Source organism: Orycteropus afer, unplaced genomic scaffold (assembly GCF_000298275.1).
Source record: "Orycteropus afer afer isolate SDZICR_OR568_19922 unplaced genomic scaffold, OryAfe1.0 scaffold00185, whole genome shotgun sequence".
In the NCBI taxonomy this organism is placed as follows: Eukaryota; Metazoa; Chordata; class Mammalia; order Tubulidentata; family Orycteropodidae; genus Orycteropus; species Orycteropus afer.
The window spans coordinates 4549299-4570034 of record NW_006921772.1 but is presented as its reverse complement, the minus strand read 5'-3'; the positions used below and the strand labels follow the sequence as shown (position 1 = coordinate 4570034).

The window sequence follows — 20736 nt, the reverse complement described above, 5'->3', positions numbered from 1 at the left end:
AAAAGGAAATAAGGAAATCAGTACTATTTATAATAGTTACCAGCACAATAAGACACTTGGGAATAAATCTTATCAGGAACACAAAAGACCTATAGGAAAAAAAAAAACCTACAAAATATAAATCTAATTCTTGATGATGGATTCTAACAGTAATTGCTTAAAAAAAAAAGCATACTTACTGCCATTGAGTCAGTTTTGTCTCATAGAGACCCCTTCTTGGCTTTCTGAAGTGGTATTACTACGGAAGTAGATTGCCCAACCTTCCTTCAAGGAATAGCTGGTGGGTTTTACCTGCCAGCCTTCTGATTAGCAGTCAAATGCCTTAGGCACTACACCACCAGAGCTCCCAACAGTAATCGATAATACTCACGAAATGATTTTGTAACATAAAATATGTATATAAATATTAATGTTATTAGTATTTATTTTGTATTGACATTTATATCCTTTATATGGATAAAAAAAATGGTACTTCTTCAGGAACATGAATGCATATCACAATTCTTTTAGAAAGCCATTTTTTTTATTCTATGTCCCTCCTGAAGTAATTTGTACCAACAATAACAAAGAAGGCTATTAACAATAGGGGATCTAAGGCTTATACTACAATCTTACTTTTCCATAGACATTCACTTAATTGACAGTTCTGTCATATGACTAGTCAAAGGCCCAAATATGGTTACATCCTTCAGTGCTTTATAAGGATAGTATTTCTAGGAGCTGGCTCTAAGTACAGACCTTCAGGAATCAGAGCAGCTTAGCCTTTAGGAATTTTCCTAACCTGATAATTTAGACTAAGGTATAAGGAGCCCTGGTGGCACAGTGGTTAAGCACTTGGAAGCTAACTAAATGGTCACTTGTAAGAACTTACCAAGAGGCTCGTGAGAGAAAGACACAGCAGTCTGTGTCAGTAAAGTTTTACAGCCTTGGAAACCCTACGGAGTAGTTCTACTTTGCCACTGGACAAAGTCATGGTCACTCGTAGTCATGGTCACTATGAGTTTGATTTATCTTGATGGCAATGGATTTAGTTTGATATATTCAAATAAATCAAATTTAGTGAAAATGAAACTAATTCATATGGGTTGATAACTCTCATGTATTAAAGTGATATGTGAACAAAGACACTGAAGAACTAAACAATATAATCAACCAATTTGATCACACAGACACAAACAGAGCACTTCACCCCAAAGAAGCACAGTATACATTCTTCTCCAGTGCACATGGAACATTCTCTGGGATAGACCACATGATAGGCCACAAAGCAAGCCTTGATAAATTTTAAAACACTGAAATACTGCAAAGCATCTTCTCAGATCACAATGGTATAAAATTAGAAATCAACAATAGGAAGATCAATGGAAAAAGAGTATTCATGGAAACTGAATAACTCTCTCCTTAGAAAACTACTGGGTAATAGAAGAAATAAAAAATGAAAGTAGAAAATAACTTGAATCAAACAAGAATGAAAATACAACATACCAAAATTTTTTGGATACAGCAAAAGCAATGATCAGAGAGTGATTTATAGCAAGAGATACACAAATCAAAAAAGAAGAGCAAGCCAAAATCAATACCTTAACCCAATATCTCCAACAATTAGGAAAAATGCAACAAAGAAAGCCTACAGTCACTAAAAGAAAAGAAATTATAAAGGCGCAAGCAGAAATATATGAAACAGAAAATAGAAAGACAATAAGAAAAGTCAACAAGACTAGAAGTTGGTTCTTTGAGAAGATTAAAAAAATTGGCAAACCACTGGCAAATTTAACAAAGGAAAAGAAAGAGAACATGCAACTAACACAAATAAGAAATGAAATGGCTGACATCACCATAGAATCAACCAAAATAAAAAGGATATCAGGATACTATTAAGAACTGTACTCTAACAAATTTGAAAATTTAGAAGAAATGGAAGATTTCCAGAAACACACTACTTACCTAAAGTAACACACACTGAGGTAGAAAATTTGAACAGCCCCATAACAGAAGAAATTTAACAGGTCATAAAAAAATGACCAACCCCCCCCGCAAAAAAAAAAAAAAAAAAAAAAAATTCTTAGCCTGGAAGTTTTTGCTGGAGAATTTTACCAAACATTTGGAGAAGAGTTGACACCAGTCCTACTCAAACTACTCCAGAGCATAGAAAAGGAAAGAATTCTTCCAAATTCATTTAATGAAGCAAGTATAACCCAAATCCCAAAATCAGGCAAAGACACCACTGAAAAGGAAGACTACAGCCATATAAAAATCTTCACCAATATCCTAACCAATAGATGCCAACAACATATCAAAGAAATAATTCATCATGACTAAGTGGAATTCATACCAGATATACTATGATGCTTTAACATTAGAAAAACAATCAACATAATCCATCCATCATTTAAGTAAAATAAAGAAAAACAACCAAATGATCACATCAATCAATGCAGAAAAGGCATTTGATAAAGTCCAACACCTATTCCTGATAAAACACTCAGAAAAATAGAAATCTAAGGGAAATTTCTCAACATAATAAAGTGCATATATGGAAAACCATCAACCAACATTATTCAGAATAGAGACTCAAGGCATTCACCATGTGAACAGGAACCAGACAAGGATCTATCACCACTTCTATTCAACTTTGCATTGGAAGTCCTAGCCAGGGCAACAGGCAAGAAAGGGAAATCAAAGGCATCTAAATTGGTGAGGAAAAAGTAAAACTATCTCTATTTGCAGATGATATGATCCTACACATAGAAAACCCAAGAGACTCGGCAAAAAAAAAAAAAAAAGCTACTGGAACTAATTGAAAGATTTAACAGAGTGCAGGATACAAGATGAAAATATAAAAATCAGTTGGATTCAACTACACGAGCAGAGATTTCTGGAAAGGAAAACAATACTTACAATGAAAAAAAAAAAACCCAATAAAACCTCACTTCTGTCAAGTTGATTCGACTCATAGCGAACCCCCCCCCCCTTATAATAGCTACCAAAAAGAGAAAATATTTGGGAATAAATCTTACCAGGAGCACAAAATATCTATACAAAAACAAAACAAAACAAAACAAAAAAAACCTATAAAACACTATTTCAATAAACTATAAGAGATCTACATGAATGGAAGACCATACCATGTTCATGGATAGGATGAGTGAGCATTATAAAAATGTCAATTACTACCCAAAGTGATCTACATATTCAATGCAATACTGATGTGTATTCTATCAACATTCTTTAAGGGCATGGAAAAATCAATCACTAATTTTGTATGGAAAGGAAAGCCCTCACAATAGTAAAGAGCCATTGAAGAAGAAAAACAAAGTATGAAGTCTCACACTTCCCAATCTCAAAACCTACTATGGAGCCACAGTAGTCAAAACAGCCTGGTATTGGTACAACATCAGACACATAGACCAGTGGAATAGAATTGAGAACCCAGAAACAGATCCATCCACCTATGGTTAGCTGATCTTTAACAAAGGGCCAAAATCCATTAAATGGGGTTAGAGAGAGTTGGTTTAACAAATGGTGCTGGCAAAACTGGATATCCATTTGCAGAGCAATGAAACAAGATCTATACCTCACAACATACACAAAAACTAACTCCCATTAGCTCAAAGACTTAAATGTAAAATCTAAAATAAAGTTCATCAAAGAAAAAACTTCAGGGCCCTAATACATTGCATTAATAGACTACCAAGCATAAGTAAAAATGCATAAAAAGTAGAAGATAAACTAGATAACTAGCACCTTCTAAAAATTAAATTTTTATGTGCATCAAAAGACTTCTCCAAAAAGGTAAAAGTGAATCCAGAGGTAGGGAAAAATGTTTGGCAACAACATAGCTGACATGACTTATCTCTAAAATGTATAGAAAAGTCCAACACCTCAACATCAAAAAGACAAATAATGAAATTAGAAAATGGGCAGAAGACATGAACAGATACTTCACCAAAGGAGATATTCAAGCAGCCAACAAGCACATGAACAAATTTTCATGATTGTTAGCCATTTGTTGTTGTTGTTAGGTGCCATCAAGTCAGCTCCGACTCACAGTGACCCTATGTACAACAGAATGAAATAGTGCCTAGTCATGAGCCACCCTCATAATCTGTGCTATGCTTGAGCCCATCATTGCAGCCACTGTGTCAATCCATCTCATTGAAGGTCTTCCCCTTCATTGCTAACCCTCTACTTTACCAAGTATCATATCCTCCAAAGAAGGGTTTCTTCTGACATGACCAAAGAAAGTGAGACAGTCTGGCCATGCTTGCTCCAAGAACATTCCAGCTGCACTTCTTCCAGGACAGATTTTTTTCATTTTTCTGGTAGTACATGGTGTTTTAAGTATTCTTTGACATTACAATTCAAAGGCATTAATTATTTGGTCTTCCATGTTCATTGTCCAGCATTCACATTCTTATGAAGCAACTGAAAATATCATGACTTCGGTCAGCTGCACCTTAGTCTTCAATGTGACATCTTTGCTTTTCAATACTTTAAAGAGGTCTTTTGCAGCAGATTTTCCCAGTAAAATATGACATCTGATTTCCTGACTGCTGCTTCCATGGATGTTAATTATGGATCCAAGTGAATTGAAATCCCTGACAACTTCAAATTTTTCTCCATTTATTATGATGTTGCTTATTGGTTCAGTTATGAGGATTTTAGTTCTCTTTAGGTGAGGTATACTGCAGACTGTAGTCTTTAATCTTCATCAGTAAGTGCTTCAAGATATCTTCACTTTCAGCAAGCAAGGTTGTGTCATCTTCATATCTCAGGTTGGCAATGGTTCTTCATTCAGTCCTGATACTGTGTTCTTAATACAGTCAAGCTTCTCAGATTATTTGCTCAGCATACACATTGAATAAGTAAGGTGAAAGGATACAGTGATGTACACCCTTTCTGATTTTAAACAATGCAGTATCCCCTTGTTCTGTTTGAATGACAGCCTCTTGGTCTAGGTAAATGTTCCTCATGAGCACAACTTACTGTCCTGGAATTCCTATTCTTTGCAAAGTTATCCATAATTTGTTATGATTCACACAATCAAATGCCTTTGCCTAGTCAATGAAACAGAGATAGACATCTTTCTGTTATTTTTTGCTTTCAGCCAAGATGCATCTGACATTAGCAGTAATATCCCTTGTTCCATGTCCTCTTCTGAATCTAGCTTGCATTTCTGGAAGTTCCCTGTCAATATACTGTTGCAGCCATTTTTTAATTATCTTCAGCAATATTTTACTTGCATGTGATATTAATAATATTGTTCAACAATTTCCAAATTCTGATGGATCAATTTTCTTTGAAATGGGTGCCAATATTGGTCAGATGGCCAAGTAGGTCTTGCAAATTTCTTGGCATAATTTCTTCAGCACTGCAACCATTTGTTGAAACATCTCACTAGGTATTTCATCAGCTTCTGGGGCTTTGTCTTTCACCAGTTCTTTCAATGGAGCTTCGACTTCTTCCTTCAATGCTAATGGTTCTTGAGGATATTACTACCTCCTGAAGTAGCTGGACATTGACTAATTCTGTTTTTGTACAGTGACTCTGAGTATTCATTCCATCTTCTTTTGATGCTTCCTGCATCATTCAATATTTTGGCCATAAAATTTGTCAATATTGCTACTTGAGGCTTTAATTTTTGTTCAGTTCTTTCAGCTTGAGAGATTCTGGGTGTGTATTTCGTTTTTGGTTTTCTAACTCCAGGCCTTTGCACATTTCATTATGGTACTTTTATTTTACTTCATGGGCTGCCCTTTGACATATTCTGCTCAGTTTTTTATTTCAGCATTTATTTCATTTGCTTTAGCTATACTACATTCAAGAGCAAGTTTCAGAGTCTCTTCTGATATACATTTTCATGTTTTATTGCCTTTTAATGACCTTTTGCTATCTTCATGTCTGATGCTCTTGATGTCATCCCACAACTCATCTGGTCTTCAGTCATTGATGCTCAGTGCATCAAATTTATTTTTCAGATGGTCTCTAATTTCAGATGGGATATAATGAAGATCATATTTTAGTTCTGGTTGACTTGTCTTCAGCTTCAATTTGAACTTGCATATAAGCAACTGATGGCCTATTCCACAGTCAGCTCCTGGCCTTGTTTTGGCTGAGCTTCTCCATTGCCTTTCCACAGATGTAGTTGATCTTATTTCTACATATTGCATCTGGTGAAGTCAATCTGTATAGTGACAATTTATTTTATTTTATTTTTTAAAATGTATTTGTAATAAATAAGTCATTGGTCTTGCAAAGTTCTATCATGCAATCTCCAGTGTCATTTCTATCACCAAGACCATAGTTTCCAACTACAGATGCTTCTTCTTTGTTTCCAACTTTTGCCTTCCAATCACCAGTAAGTATCAATACATATTGATTGCATGTTTGGTCAATTACAGACTACAGAATTTGGTAAAAAAAAATCTTCAAATTCTTCATCTTTTGCTTTGGTGGTTGGTGCATAAATTTGAACAACAGAAGACTGTGGCATCAGGATTGGAGGAAGACATTAACAACCTGTGATACACAGATGACACAACTTTGCTTGCTGAAAGTGAGGATGACTTGAAGTATTTACTGATAAAAATTAAAGACTACAGTCTGCAGTAAGGATTACACCTAAACATAAAGAAAATGAAAATTCTCACAAGTGGACCCGTAAGCAGTATCACAATAAATGGAGAAAAGATTGAAGTTGTTAAAGACTTCATATTGGTTGGCTCCACAATCAACACCAATGGCAACACCAGTCAAGAGATCAGATGATGTATTGCATTAGGCACTTCTGCTGTAAAAGACCTCTTTAAAGTGCTGAAGAGCAAAGATGTCTCCTTGAAGACTAAGGTGTTCCTAACCCAAGCTATGGTATTTTCAGTAGCCTCATATGCATTAGAGATGGACAATGAACAAGGAAGACTGAAAAAGAGTTGATGGTTTTGAGTTGTGGTATTGGTGAATACTGAAAGTACCATGGCCTTCCAAAAGAACTAACAAATCTGTCTTGGGAGAAGTGCAGCTTGAATGCTCCTTGGAAGCGAGAATGGCCAGACTTTGTCTGACCTACTTCACTCATGTTGCCAGAAGGGATCATTCATTGGAGAAGGATATCATACTTGGTAAAGTGGAGGGTCAGTGACAGAGGGGAAGGCCCTCAATGAAATGGATTGACACAGTGGCTGCACCTATGGGTTCATGTGTGGCAAGGATTGTGAGTCTGGCACAGGGACAGACAATGTTCGTTCTGTTGTAAATAGGGTGGCTATGAGTCCGAACCAAATCGACGGCACCTAACAACAACAGCAAGAGTACTAACTGGTCTTCCCTGTAGGCATATGGATATTATCCTATTACTGACTGGATTGCACTTCAGGATGGATCTTGAGATATTCTCTTTGACAATAAATGCAACTCCACTTCTCTTCAATTTCTCATTCCCAGCATAGTAGATCAAATGGTTGTCTGATTCAAAATGGCCAATACCAGTCTATTTCAACTCATTAATGCCTAAAATATCAATCTTTATCCTTTCCATTTCATTTTTGACAATTTTTAATTTTCCTAGATCCATACTTCGTACATTCCAGGTTCCAATTATTAATGGATATTTGCAGCTGTTTCTTTTCATTTTGAGTTGTGCCCCATCAGTAAACAAAGGTCTCAAAATGTTTATGCCATCCACATCATTGAGGTCAACTCCACTTTGAGAAGGCAGCTCTTCCCCAGTCATATTTTACTTGCTTTCAAACCTGAGGTCTCATCTTAGGGCACTATATCAGACAATGTTTCACAGCTCTTCATAGAGTTTTTCAGTAAGATATAAGACAATGTTTCACTGCTATTCATAAGGTTTCCAGTGGGCAGTTTTTTCAGAAGTGGATAGCCCCATACATCTTTCAGGCTGTCTTTGTCTGGAAGCTCTGCTGAAACCTGTCGAACATGAAGGAATCTACTGGTATTCAAAATACAGGTGGCATAGTCCCAGCCTCACAGCAACACACTAGCCACCACAGTATGATAAACTGACAGATGAAAAGCCATTAGAGAGATGGAAATTAAAACAACAAGAAGCCACCTCACAAAAGAAGATATTCAGGCAGCCAATAAATACATAAAGAAATGCTTGTGCTCATTAGCCATTGTTGTTGTTGTTATGTGCCATTGAGTCAGACCTGACTCATAGCGACCCCTCCTTGGGTTTCTGAGACAGTATCACTATGGAAGTAGATTGCCCAACCTTCCTTCTGAGTAGTGGCTGGTGGATTTGAACTGCCAGCCTTCTGGTTAGCAGTCAAGTGCCTTAGGTGCTACCAGAGCTCCTCATTAGCCATTAGAGAGATGCAAATCAAAACAACAATGAGATACCTTCTTACCCTAGCAACAATAGCAAAGTTCAACAAATACAAATAACGATGAGTATGAGGAGAGTTTGGGACTCTCATACACTATTGGTGGGACTGTAAAATGATACAACCACTGTGGAAATTGGTATGGTAATTCCTTAAAAAATTGGAAATGGAAATATCATTTGATCCAGCAATCCCATTACTAGGTACTAAAGAAGTGAGAGCCAGGACATGAATAGATATATGAACACCCATGTTCATCACAGCACTATTCACAATAGCAAGGATATGAAAATAACCTAAGTGCCCATCAATGGATGGAAAGATAACCAAATTATGGGAGATAAACACAATGGAATACTATGCAACACTAAAGAATAATGTAGAATCCACCAAACACCTCATAACATGAATGAATTTGGAGGACATTATGCTGAGTGAAATAATTCAATCACAGAAGGAAAAATATTGTATTTGTCTACTACTTAAAAAGTCAATGATGAAATATTTACATATGGAAGAAAATGTTCTTTTTTGGTTACAGGGATCTGAGGGGAATTGAGGGAATATTGCTAGATTGGTAAGAGATAAGTATTGATTTGGGTTAAGGGAAAAGGAGTATACCAAAAGTGCTGTTTTTGTTGTTGTTCTTAGGTGCTGTTGAGTCATCCCTGACTCATACCAACCTGATGCACAGCAGAACAAAACACTTCCCGGTCCTGTGCCAGCCTCACAATCTTTGATGTACCTGAGATACCAAAAGTGATACAATATGAGCTCTAGTGCCATAGTGCCTAAGGCACGTGACGGCAAACCAGAAGGTTGGCGGTTCAAACCTGCCAGCCACTCCTCAGAAGGAAGACTGGGTGATCTACTTTCATAGTGATACTGCCTCAGAAACCCAAGGAGGGGTTGCTATGAGTCAGAGATGACTCCATGGCATATAACAACAACAACAACAAGGAAAAGGAAGACACAGAGAGATACACAAGTGGTACAGACAACAAAGATAAAGACTTATATACATAGTATTGTATTACTAGTAATAACAAACACTGGTCTATATGTGGATATGTAGATAAACAGGCTAAATGATCAGGTATGTAGGCAAAAGGGAATATGCACATGATCATATATAAGTTTGGCAGATGATATTTTTTCATATATATTTGTATGTACTATAAGAATGTTCACATATATAATAGAGCTAATGGGCCAAGGTTATGATAACTCCTTAACCACAGACAAACACCCTGAGTGAGTGAGTCAGTAGGCACATGGGCTTGGGACCATGGTCTTGGGGGACAAGAAGCTCAATTGGCATAAAAATCTTGCTCTACATCCTATTTTGGTGAGTAGTGGCTGGGGTCTTAAAAGCTCACAAGTGGCCATCTAAGATGTAACAATTGGTCTCTCTTCATCCAGAGCAAAGAAAAATGAAGAAAACCAAAGATACAAGGAAACAATTAGTTCAAGGGAATAGCGAACCATGCAAACTTCAGCCTACATGATCCTGAGACAAGAAGAACTAGATGGTGCCTAGTATCATTGTCAATCACTCAGAAAGGGATCAAAATAAGAGATCCTGGGTAGAGTGGAAGAAAAATGTGGAACAAATCTCAAAATCATGAAAAAAAGACCAGGCTTACTAGTCTGATAGAGACTGGTCAAACCTCCAAGACTATTGCCCCTAGTCACCCTTCAGTCCTGGATTTAAACTCACTTCCGTAGCTTCCAGCCAAATAGCAGACAGACATATGAGGTGAACATTTACACCACATAGGTACACTCTTGAGAACAATCAACCATGGCAGGTGAAAAAAAAAACAAAAACCCACTGCACCACCAAGTCAATTTTAACTCATAACAACCCCTACTGGGTTTCTAAGGCGGTAAATCTTTATGGAAATAGATTGCCCCATCTTCCTTCTGTAGAATGGCTGGTGGGTTTGAGCCTCCAACCATCTGGTTAGCAGTCAAATGCCTTAGGCACTGTGCCACCAGAGCCCCTTATGGGAGATCAGAAGGGCAGAAAAAAAAAAAAAAAAAAAAGTGGTATGTGAAGCAGTAGAAGCTAAGCACATTTCTATGTCTCTGAAAACCATCTCCAATTTTTGGTCTGCTTACCCAGCCTGGGTGATGTGATTGTATTTACGTTAATCTTCTCATTGCAGGGCTGAAGGTGACATGGCCTGTATGCTGCAGGTTTTTCTGAAGAAAAGCACTCATTTCCATGTCTTCCTGTGATCTTATGCATGCACTGGATAACACGGGACTGCATTCCCTTACCACAGGAAATGGAGCACTAGGAGAGACAAAAGTTTTGTTAAAATTCCTTCCTCCATTTTCCTTTTTCTAGTCTGTGAGCCACTTTGCCCTATATTTAAAAAAAAAAAAAAAAAAAAACTGAACAGGAGTCACAGCATCCAGAGTTGATGTAAAACATGGGTTGGAAACATCAATGCTCATAACTTGGGCACAGTGCTGATCAAAACCTCTGGCAGACTTAAAGCAAAGCTTTGGGTAACAAGAATAACAAAAACTGGAGAGCGTAACTTGAAGGGAAAGAGAGAGTGTAACATGGCGAATGACACTAGCAATGCACATGGGTCAACACAGTTTTCAAAGTTCTAATACCTAATTCTCAACAAATCATTCATGATTCTTTAACTTAGTTACTGATGCCCAAGAGTCTGCATATCCCTAATTAGGGAGCAGGATCCTTGTTAAAATCTATCTATTTATCTGCTTCATTTGCTTTGGCCATGTTAAAACGTTTATCAAACAATATCAAGATGATTTATCAACCTTATGCATTATTGAAATAGCTGCAATTTCTTGGCAGGTTGAATGACATCCTTATTGTCCTAACAGAAATAGTTGATAATATGAATTGCTCTAGTAGAATGCCCTTAAAATTGACCCCTTGCATTTCAACTAACTATAGTTTGCTTTCATTTTTAAGACTTGTTTAAAAGATTAACACACTTGGCGCGCTTTGCTGTTTTACTAGAGAAGCCTCTTGTTGTTGTTGTTGTTGTTTTGCCATCGAGTCAGCCCCGACTCATAGCGACCCCTCCTTGGGTTTCCGAGGCAGTATCACTACGGAAGTAGATTGCCCCATCTTCCTTCCGAGGAGTGGCTGGTGGATTTGAACCGCCAGCCTTCTGGTTAGCAGTCAAGTGCCGTATATTACCAGCTTTAATTTGTGACTCAAAGTGATGTTTATATGATTAAGAGAATGAAATTATTCACATTAAAATTATATTCAAGAGAAGGAATATACTTGAATTCCTGAAAATGATGAGTGATCTATTAGCTATATTATTTTTTATTATTTAGTGAAACTTTTCTGAAGAGATTTATTAATTCCAGGAGTAGAACTATTTAAAGAAATGATCTTGGTGGAAAATATTCTCATTGAAAATTGGTCAATACTTCTGATGGTCATCTTTTAGATATGCAGACAGACATAAGATTATTGAATTTTTTTTCTTGTGTTTTACCAATTCATTCTTAAAATTGCATTCCCTTGGTATCCAGTCTTCCTTCTTGATCACAGTCTCATCTCTTATTTCCATTCACACAAGAAGCATTCTACAAAGGCCCTTATCTCTTCAGGTCTGTTCTACTGCAATAGTACAAATTATTCATTGTGTCTTTAGTCTCCAGTCTCCCATCCAAAATTGCTTTACATGTGCAAGCTCCTTGGTTAAATGTCTTTAGTTATTGAGAAACTTCTTTTCTATTTACAAGATGAAGTTATTGAGAAACTTCTTTTCTATTTACAAGATGAAGTATAATAACCTAGCATTCTCAGACTGTCATTTACCTACTGCTTTAATTTGTTTCCCACCACTCCTGTTTATGAATCATTTGCTGTGTTATAAAGTAGCTATCACATCCACACAATTCCTACTACCACCTCTACCGTTGTGCTTCTTGTATTAACCAATCAATTGCTGTTGGGTTGATTTTATCACACGGTGACCCCATATGGAGTGGAACTGTGCTCCATAGGGCTTTCAACAGCTATGATTTCTTTTAAAGAAACTTTTGTTTTTTTGCTATTAAAAATATGTATACCAAAACGTATACCAATTCAACCATCTCTACATGTACAATTTAGTGACACTGATTATATGCTTCGAGTGGTGTAACTGTTCTGACCCTCCTTTTCTGAGTTGTTCCTCCCTCATTAACATAAACTCACTGCCCTCTAAGGTTCCTATCTAATCTGTCAAGTTGCTGTTTTCAATTTGATCCCATATAGACAATTTTTAAAAGAGTATAGAGCTCAAGGAAGACTTTATTTTTTTTATAGTTAAGCTAAACTTTCTCTCTATAAATTTTAAACCTGCTCTTCACACAATTACCAAGTACTTTTAAATATTTTTGAAACAATACAGCAATATAGAATTCCACTAAAGGCCAAAATGCTAAAATGTCAAAATCAATTTGCCAGCAACTGGTGAAGAAACACAGTGTGAACATTACTTGACATTGATGTTTGCTATATAAGAAATTTTTCATACTAGGGTATTTAAATAAGAGAAACTTACATGGTCTGATAAATATTGTGTTCCCCAAACAGCTTAATATTACCCTAGGAGCTCTGGTAGCATAGTGCCTAAGGCACTTGACTGCTAACCAGAAGGCTGGCGGTTCAAACCCACCAGTCACTCCTCGGACAATCCTACTTCTGTAGTGATACTGCCTCAGAAACCCAAGGAGGGGTCACTATGAGTCGGGGCAGACTCGACAGCGCATAACAACAACAACAAAGAACTTTTGAATCAAAGTGCCTCATGAAACCATTCCATGAACTAGAAGACTTTAATTCTGAACAGGAAACACAGTTTTGGTGACTCGAGTTTACTAGCGTAAAAACGAAGCAGTATTCTTTGGCACAAACTTAAACATTGTAGAAAAGTGCACACATAATTTTGGAGTTAAAGCACGTATTTTGACAGAGATAACAAGGCATAAGGAAAAATGATGTAGGTACCCACTGCACACAATAAGTCTCTGAAAATGAAATTAATTTAACTGATTTAGTGATATTCATCACTTTGACTAAGCTGAGAAAATAATGATCTTCATTGCATTTGGGTCCACATGAGTAATGTAGTATTCACAATAACCACTATACATTTCTCTTATGATGGAAAAAATTCTTTTCTGCCCTGGGACATTAGTAACAATTCTTAACACTGTATTAATAAAATTTATACGGGAAATTTTTTCAGTAATTCAAACAGATAAGACTATTCAAATGATTAGGAAAAAAATGTTTTCGTCAATAAGAATCATGCATAAAATCATGAGCAATTCAATTTGGTAATAAAAAGAAGGCTCCATTTTCCTTAAAGTAAGATATACAACATTGAACTTTATAATTCTTTCTATTGCTTAAAACTATTTTCCTTCTGTTACTCTTAGGCCTGGTATTAAGAGCTGACTGACCTTATTTTATCTAAGAAAATTTGGTTTAAATAAACTAACTGATAGAGAAATACTCGAATAAATACAAGTGATGTCCAGTTTAGTGGACCATAGAGGAGAAACTTTACTGACTCATGTGTTTATGTTTTTCTAAAAACAGCCAAGGATGACCTAGTGATAGATACAGACTGGACATTTAGCATACTATATTTAGTAACTTGGAAAATGGCAAGATTTTACTAACTGAGCTGGCAAAGTTTGCCAGTACTGATGAAGGCAGGCTGAGATGACAGAATGATACAGCAAACTAAATGTGAACAAACAAGGAGAAATAGGAAAACTGTAGAGAAACACACACACACACATACACATACAATTGATAGATTGTTAACAAATTCTTGACTGTGACAATATGATACAAGCAAAGGGCTTAAATAAACTGTGAGTGTCTATGACACCCATGTCTTGGAAGAGGCAAAATGAATCCCTTTCTTCTATCACAAAGATGGATGATCAGTGAGGCATCGGCCTAAAGGTAAAGTGCAGTAAGAAGCTGGATATGGAAATTTCACTCCTGGCATAGCATTAACAATGACATTAATAGAAAGCATTATTAAGATATTGGTTTAATACTTTGAAAAAGTACTAAACATTAAAACATGTTTAATTCAAAAAAGAGGGGTTACTGGCATCAATCAATAGCATTGTATAAATCTGTGTCACAATGAGTAGGGGGAGAACAGTTAACATGATTTCAGGAGGTCCCTCAAGACTTGTCTATAATACAAAATGGAGCTACTGTTATATATATAAAATTATCTTTCGGTCACTGAAAATTCATGAATCATGTAGGAATTTCCATAATGACTCATGATATATAACCTGCCCAGTGTCATGTCTCTGTCAAATTGACCAAAGGACATCATTGTTTCCTTTGCCAAAAACTACTCTACATACTTCCGGAGAATTTAATTTCATGTGAAAACCATACATAAATGGGATATCCATAAAGACCTTCTGACTACTCTCCTCTTTAGAGAAGAAAGAATCATTCTTTCCACTGATCACTGTTTGCTATGATGCTTCCATATCCCATGGGTTCTGAGAACCACTAGAACTATTTTCTGTATTGTTTCGATGTTTTACACTCTTACTCTCCAGTAAGCAGTCAGTAATTATGCTGTTTTTCTATATTCAACTTGCATGAACAATTAATTATGCTTGAAATGTGACATTAAGTCTTACAATTCTTCCTTTGAGAAAATTTCCTTTGAGAAAATAAGATTTCTTAATGCTTCCTCAAAGTGACTATTAAAGGAAGAGGTCTTAAAAAAATACTCTCTTAAAATTAAAATGGAACACTGACTGACTTGGCATAAAAGACGTCAAAAGAAAAGGAAAGGAATCTTTTAGTGTTAGAATGAAACATTTCCTGAACTGGCAATTTGAGGTTTTACATTAACCATGAAAATATGCATTGAATTAGTGACTAAATCTACTTATCTGACTGCAGTACAGTATATTATTTGATATGATTCTTCTTCTAGTCATGGTCTTTGAGACTCCCACCAGATGACTGGATGGAACTTTGCAAATGTGAGGTGCTTATGACCCACCAAGGGGTTAAATAGCCTGCTGATAAAGTAAATAAGGTATATAGAGTCTTTGTAGGGGTGGGACTGTGCAAATAAGGTGGATGGAACCCTAAATGTGAAGACTGGTCAGTTTTACCATCTCCAGGGAGGAAAGGGGAATCTCACAACCATTAAGAAAGAGAAAGCCAGGAGTGGAGTGAATCTTTGGACTCCAGATCCCTGGGCTGAGACAAAGGCAGTGAGATGGCATAGAAAATGCAGGGAGATGGCAGAAAGATAGTAGAGACATGGTGGCAGCAGAACCGGGAGACCTGCACGAGACAGTATGGAGGGCTTGCCAGCCCCTAGAGAGAGAAAGCTGAGTATCTCTGGGCAGGAGGTTTACTGGCAGAACAGGGTGCATTTCTTGATAGAGCTAAAAGAGCTTTGTAATACTTGCCCAAGTAGGGCAAAAGCTAGGCCAGAGAGAGGCATGCTTATGAGCATGGTCTAGGGGAGGCTGTCTTGACTGAAGAATTGTACCCTGAGCATTCCTGAACCTGAATTGTGACCTGTTTCTTCCCTAATAGACCATATAATCATGAGTATTGTGTGTGAGTTCTGTGTGACCATAACAACGAATTACTGAACCCAGCAGAGAAGTAGAGAGTGCTGTGGGTGGGACAGCTGGTGCCAGAATTGGGAAATAGTTTAGAAGCTGGTGGCATGTCTGACCTCTGCTTTATAGAAGGAAGCATTGGGCTGCTGAGCTAGGTCCTTCTTCCCACTTGTAAAGTTAGAAGAGGTCAGAGGACCTTGCTCCCATGCCCTTTTTTTGCACTGACTAACAATGATTGCTATAGAACATTCTGGATTTGCCCATGGAGTTATAGTTTGAAGTAATATGTGATTTTGAACATTGAGCTAAAAATGTTTCCACATATAGTCTTAGGTATTAAGATTCTATGGAAAAGTGACAAACTTTAAAATAATTGGTTAAATATTCATTCCTACTATATATTTCAGGACTTCAGAGTAGTTACATAGGCACTATTTTGATGATGCCTAGTTATTTGTCATGGGCGCTCTGGTGGCATAGTGCCTAAGGCACCTGACTGCTAACAATAAGGTCGGTGGTTCAAACCTACCAACCACTCCTTAGAAGGAAGTTTGGGCAATCTACTTCCGTAGTGATAACACCTTGGAAACCCAAGGAGCGGTCGCTATAAATCGGATCCAACTCGACGGGAGGAGAGCTATTTGTCACTCAATGTGTAAGTAATCCAAATTTGGGGACCATACGGAAGATCATAGGACAAGTATGTTTGTAGTCTTAAGTTGAAGGATCAACTGTTGTTGTTGTTGTAAAGTGCCGTCGAGTCGGACCCGACTCATAGCGACCCCTTCTTGGGTTTCGGAGGCAGTATCACTACGGAAGTAGATTGCCCCATCTTCCTTCCGAATGATCAACTAGCCAATGAATTTACGGAACTATTAATTTGTACACGTTAAAAATTAACCTAAGATATCTGCAAAACTCTTCAAGCTGTGAATTCTATAAACTGCTTTCTTAAAAGCTTTACCAAAGAGGCAGAAACCCCAATAGTAAAAATACAACTATATTTACTTAGAGTTTTATTGGATAACCAGTATGACCTAAATTAACACTGATCTATGTTTAAACTTGCAAAAATAATTCAGTGATTTTAGGGGTTAAAAATAATAACTCTCCTACTTGGCCAGCAGAGAGATTACCCGAGATTCCTTCCTTCTGGACCGTGCCAGAGATATATATTTTGGAGAGAATGTGCATTCTCCAGGCCAACAGCTAAGGAAGGCTCTGTAATGCTTTACTCATTTCCAGCTGGCTTTTGTAAGAAATAGGAATTCCTAAATTAAAGGAAAATTGTCACTGGCAAACAGAGTTCAATTTTTTTTTTTTCAGCCAACATACCAGACAATGTTACAGAACCCGATATAACCTATAATGGTAAGTGCCAGTCTGTAACAATGTTAACAGCATTGTCTTGGACAATTTGTCTTCAAGAATAAATGGATTATTCAAAAGTGGTTTAACAAGAGTGAAGTAGCTTTCAGAGTGGAGAGTGAAGCTCATAAGGAAACTAAACGATGACTTCTACTGGAAATTATTAGCACAGCATTCCTATTCATTTATGTATATGTTTGGCAGGTCCATCTTTCAACTTTTTAATAAAGTGAGTGTGAAACAAGCATACTAAGGAACAAAAGTTAGGTTTGTTTTTTAAGATTTGTTATTTATTTTGGTCAGGGTTTCAACGTCTTCTTAAAGTGGTTTGTCTGCCTTATTTAACACATGGTTATTTGGAATTAAACCCATTCCTAGAAGCAGGGCTTCAAACTGGTTCATTCCAGTTTGACTCTGCGCTCAGAATGTGCATTTCACCCCCAGAAACACTGAATCAAAATCTACAGTTTTAAAGGTCCTGAGGTGACTCTTATGTACACTCGGGGAGCTATAAGGATCACTTGGGGATCTGGTTAAAGTGTAGATTTTGTGTCAGTGTTTCTGGGGTGGAAACACAAATTCACAGCAAGGGATTGACCCCGAATGAACCAGTTTGAAGCTTTGTCTAGAGGTCAGATACTTGAGGCTTTTTCTCTTTCTTCGTTTTTGGCATTTCATTAATCCATTTTCTGGTTTTACATTTCACTTTCTGTCTCTGTAAGGAACATGTTTGCATATGGTTATAGCAAATCAAAGAAGAGTGTGTGGCAAAACCAAGCAGATTGCTTATGATTGATTTGCAGAGAACTGAATAAATATTATGAAAGGTTAGTCAAATAACCCAGAAAAAAATATTATTTTTTCACTATCAAAGTGTACAATGATCCACACAAATGGAAGGAAATAAATGATGTTCTGCCTTAAGAAGCAACTAATCAACAGTGCTGAGCATACTACCGTTTCTGCCAGCACTTGGCCCATGAATCCCAGAGTGTTGCAGTGGGGGAAAAACTCTATGAAGACATTTCTATTTTATCAATTTATCTATTTTAACACATTCCAATGGAATATCTCACTGGAGAGAAGTTTTTAGAATGATAGTGATTAAATTTTCTTTTTCAAATACAATTATTTTCCATATCTTTTCCAACAACTCTATTGTAAAAAATGAATTAGATCCTTCTGTGTCCGTGTTAAGAATGGCTTTTTTTTTTTTTTAAATAAAGGCTTTGATTTATATAGAACTGGTGGCATAGGGCCTAAGGCATTTGACTGCTAACCAGAAGCCTGGCAGTTCAAACATCCAGCCACTCCTTGGCAAGAAGGTTGGCAATCTTCTGTAGTGATACCACCTCAGAAACCAAAGGAGGGGTCGCTATGAGTCAAAATCTGCTGGATGGCAGTGTGTTTAGTTTGTTTTCTTTAGAATATTATATAATTACTATAACTTATTCTGGGAGCTCTGGTGGCGTAGTGACTAAGGCATGGGACTGCTAACCAGAAGGCTAGAGGTTCAAACTCACCAGTCACTCCTTGGAAGGAAGATTGGGCAATCAATTTCTGTAGAGCTACCACCTTGGAAACCCAAGGAGGGGTCCCTATGGGTTGAATCGACTTGACGGCAGTGAGGTTTTTTTTTTTTTTTGGTTATAACTTATTCCAACATGAGATAAATATTTCCCACTTCACAGACATTATTCTGAAGTATGCTTTGCTTCCATCCACTGCTTCTCTTGTAGATTAGATAACCCCTGTCTGACCTGTTGGTGGGTATTCTAGACAAATACATTCAAAAGAATGCAAAAAAACTAAGTCAGCTTCCATGAAGCTCAATGTTAAAAACTTTTTTGGTTCAAATGGCAACACATTCAGATTTTCTCTCTCTATATATTTTTTTAGAAAATGCATTTTCAAGTAGTTTGAGTAACCATATAGAAAAAGGGAAAGGAAATTATGTTTACATAACAAACAATGGTTAGTTTCACTTTCCTGAAAAGGAAAAAATAAAAAGCTATTTATTCATTCTAAGTATTATCTGACCCCTCATTGGGCTTCCAAGGCGTAAATCTTTATGGCAGTAGATTGCCTCATCTTCCTTCTGTGGAGCAGCTGGTGGGTTTGAACCAATCAACCTTCTGGTTAGCAGTCAAATGCCTTACCCACTACGCCACCACAGCTCCTAAGTATTATGAAACTTCTTTGTTTGATAGAATTAAAGTGAGATAAATCAAATGGATAATGCTGTCTAAGGAAATAAATACAATGCTTAGATGTATCACCCACCTTTTACTCACCTGGTGAAAAACAGGTAACACCCCTGCTTAATGAACATGGGTTGATTCTGTCAGAATTTATCAGTCATTTATTCAATAAACATTTACTACATGTAAGGTACTGTTCTGTTTCTGAGAGAGTTTTGTAAGAAGCATAATTGAGTTAAGACATTCTTAATGAAAGGGTGACAATGAATTGCTGTATTTTTTGTGTGCTGTTGAGTCAATTTTCGACTCATAGAGACCTCATGCAGCAGAATAGAACTGCCCCATAGGGTTTTCTAGGCTGTACTCTTTATGGGAGCTGATCACCAGGTCCTTCTCCTCCAAAGTTGCTGGGTGGGTTTTAACTGGTAATCTTTCATTTAGCAGCCAGCACTTAACTGTTGTACCACCAAGACTCTTTTTAGTAACAATGAGAAAATAATTAATTGAGAGAAAGTAATGTAGTCAATAAGTGTGGAAGGATTTCCGAGGCTGACATTTCTGGGAAAGCCCTTAGGAAAACTGGAACTTGTGTTGGTCATTGGAGGATTTGGATAGTTGGAAGTAACACATCATCTGCAAAGAGAACTACATATACAAAGATTTGGAAACTAAAGAAGTAGTAACTGCTTAGACTTGAGCTTAATGGAGACAGTGATTTAATGAAAATGATGAGATGACTGGATAGATGGGAAAGGGCTAGAATACAGAGAGCTTTCAATGCTAGAGTATTTGGTAGTTTACATTATAGCCGATAAGGAGCTCTGGTGGCACAGTACCTAAGGCAATTGACTGCTAAGCAGAAGGTTGGTGGTTCAAACCCACCAGTCCCTCCACTCAAGGAAGACTGGACAATCTACTTCTGTGAAGATTTACCACCTCAGAAACCCAATGGGGGTTGCTATGAGTCATAATAGACATGATGGCAGTTTTTATTTATTTATTTATTTTATTAAAGCCAATCGTGAGTCCCTGGAAGTATTTAGGCTAAAGAAAAGTGATGAAGTCATCCCTGAGTGAATAGATCTGAGAGAGGAGGGACATGGGGAATAAGAAAGTCAGTTAAAAATTGTTACTCTAATTGTTGTTGTTGTTATGTGTCCTCAAGTCGGCCCCGACTCATAGCA

General features: G+C 37.0%; 1 protein-coding gene across 1 annotated transcript in view; it reads right to left on the bottom strand.

The window, feature by feature from the left end:
• ADAMTS19 (ADAM metallopeptidase with thrombospondin type 1 motif 19) overlaps window positions 1-20736 on the bottom strand; it is a 511689-nt gene that overhangs the window by 3662 nt on the left and 487291 nt on the right. Inside the window, exon 22 of the mRNA XM_007947461.2 lies at window positions 10473-10650. Within this exon, the coding sequence (XP_007945652.1) occupies window positions 10473-10650 (178 nt within the window). The remainder of the gene's footprint in view (window positions 1-10472; window positions 10651-20736) is intronic.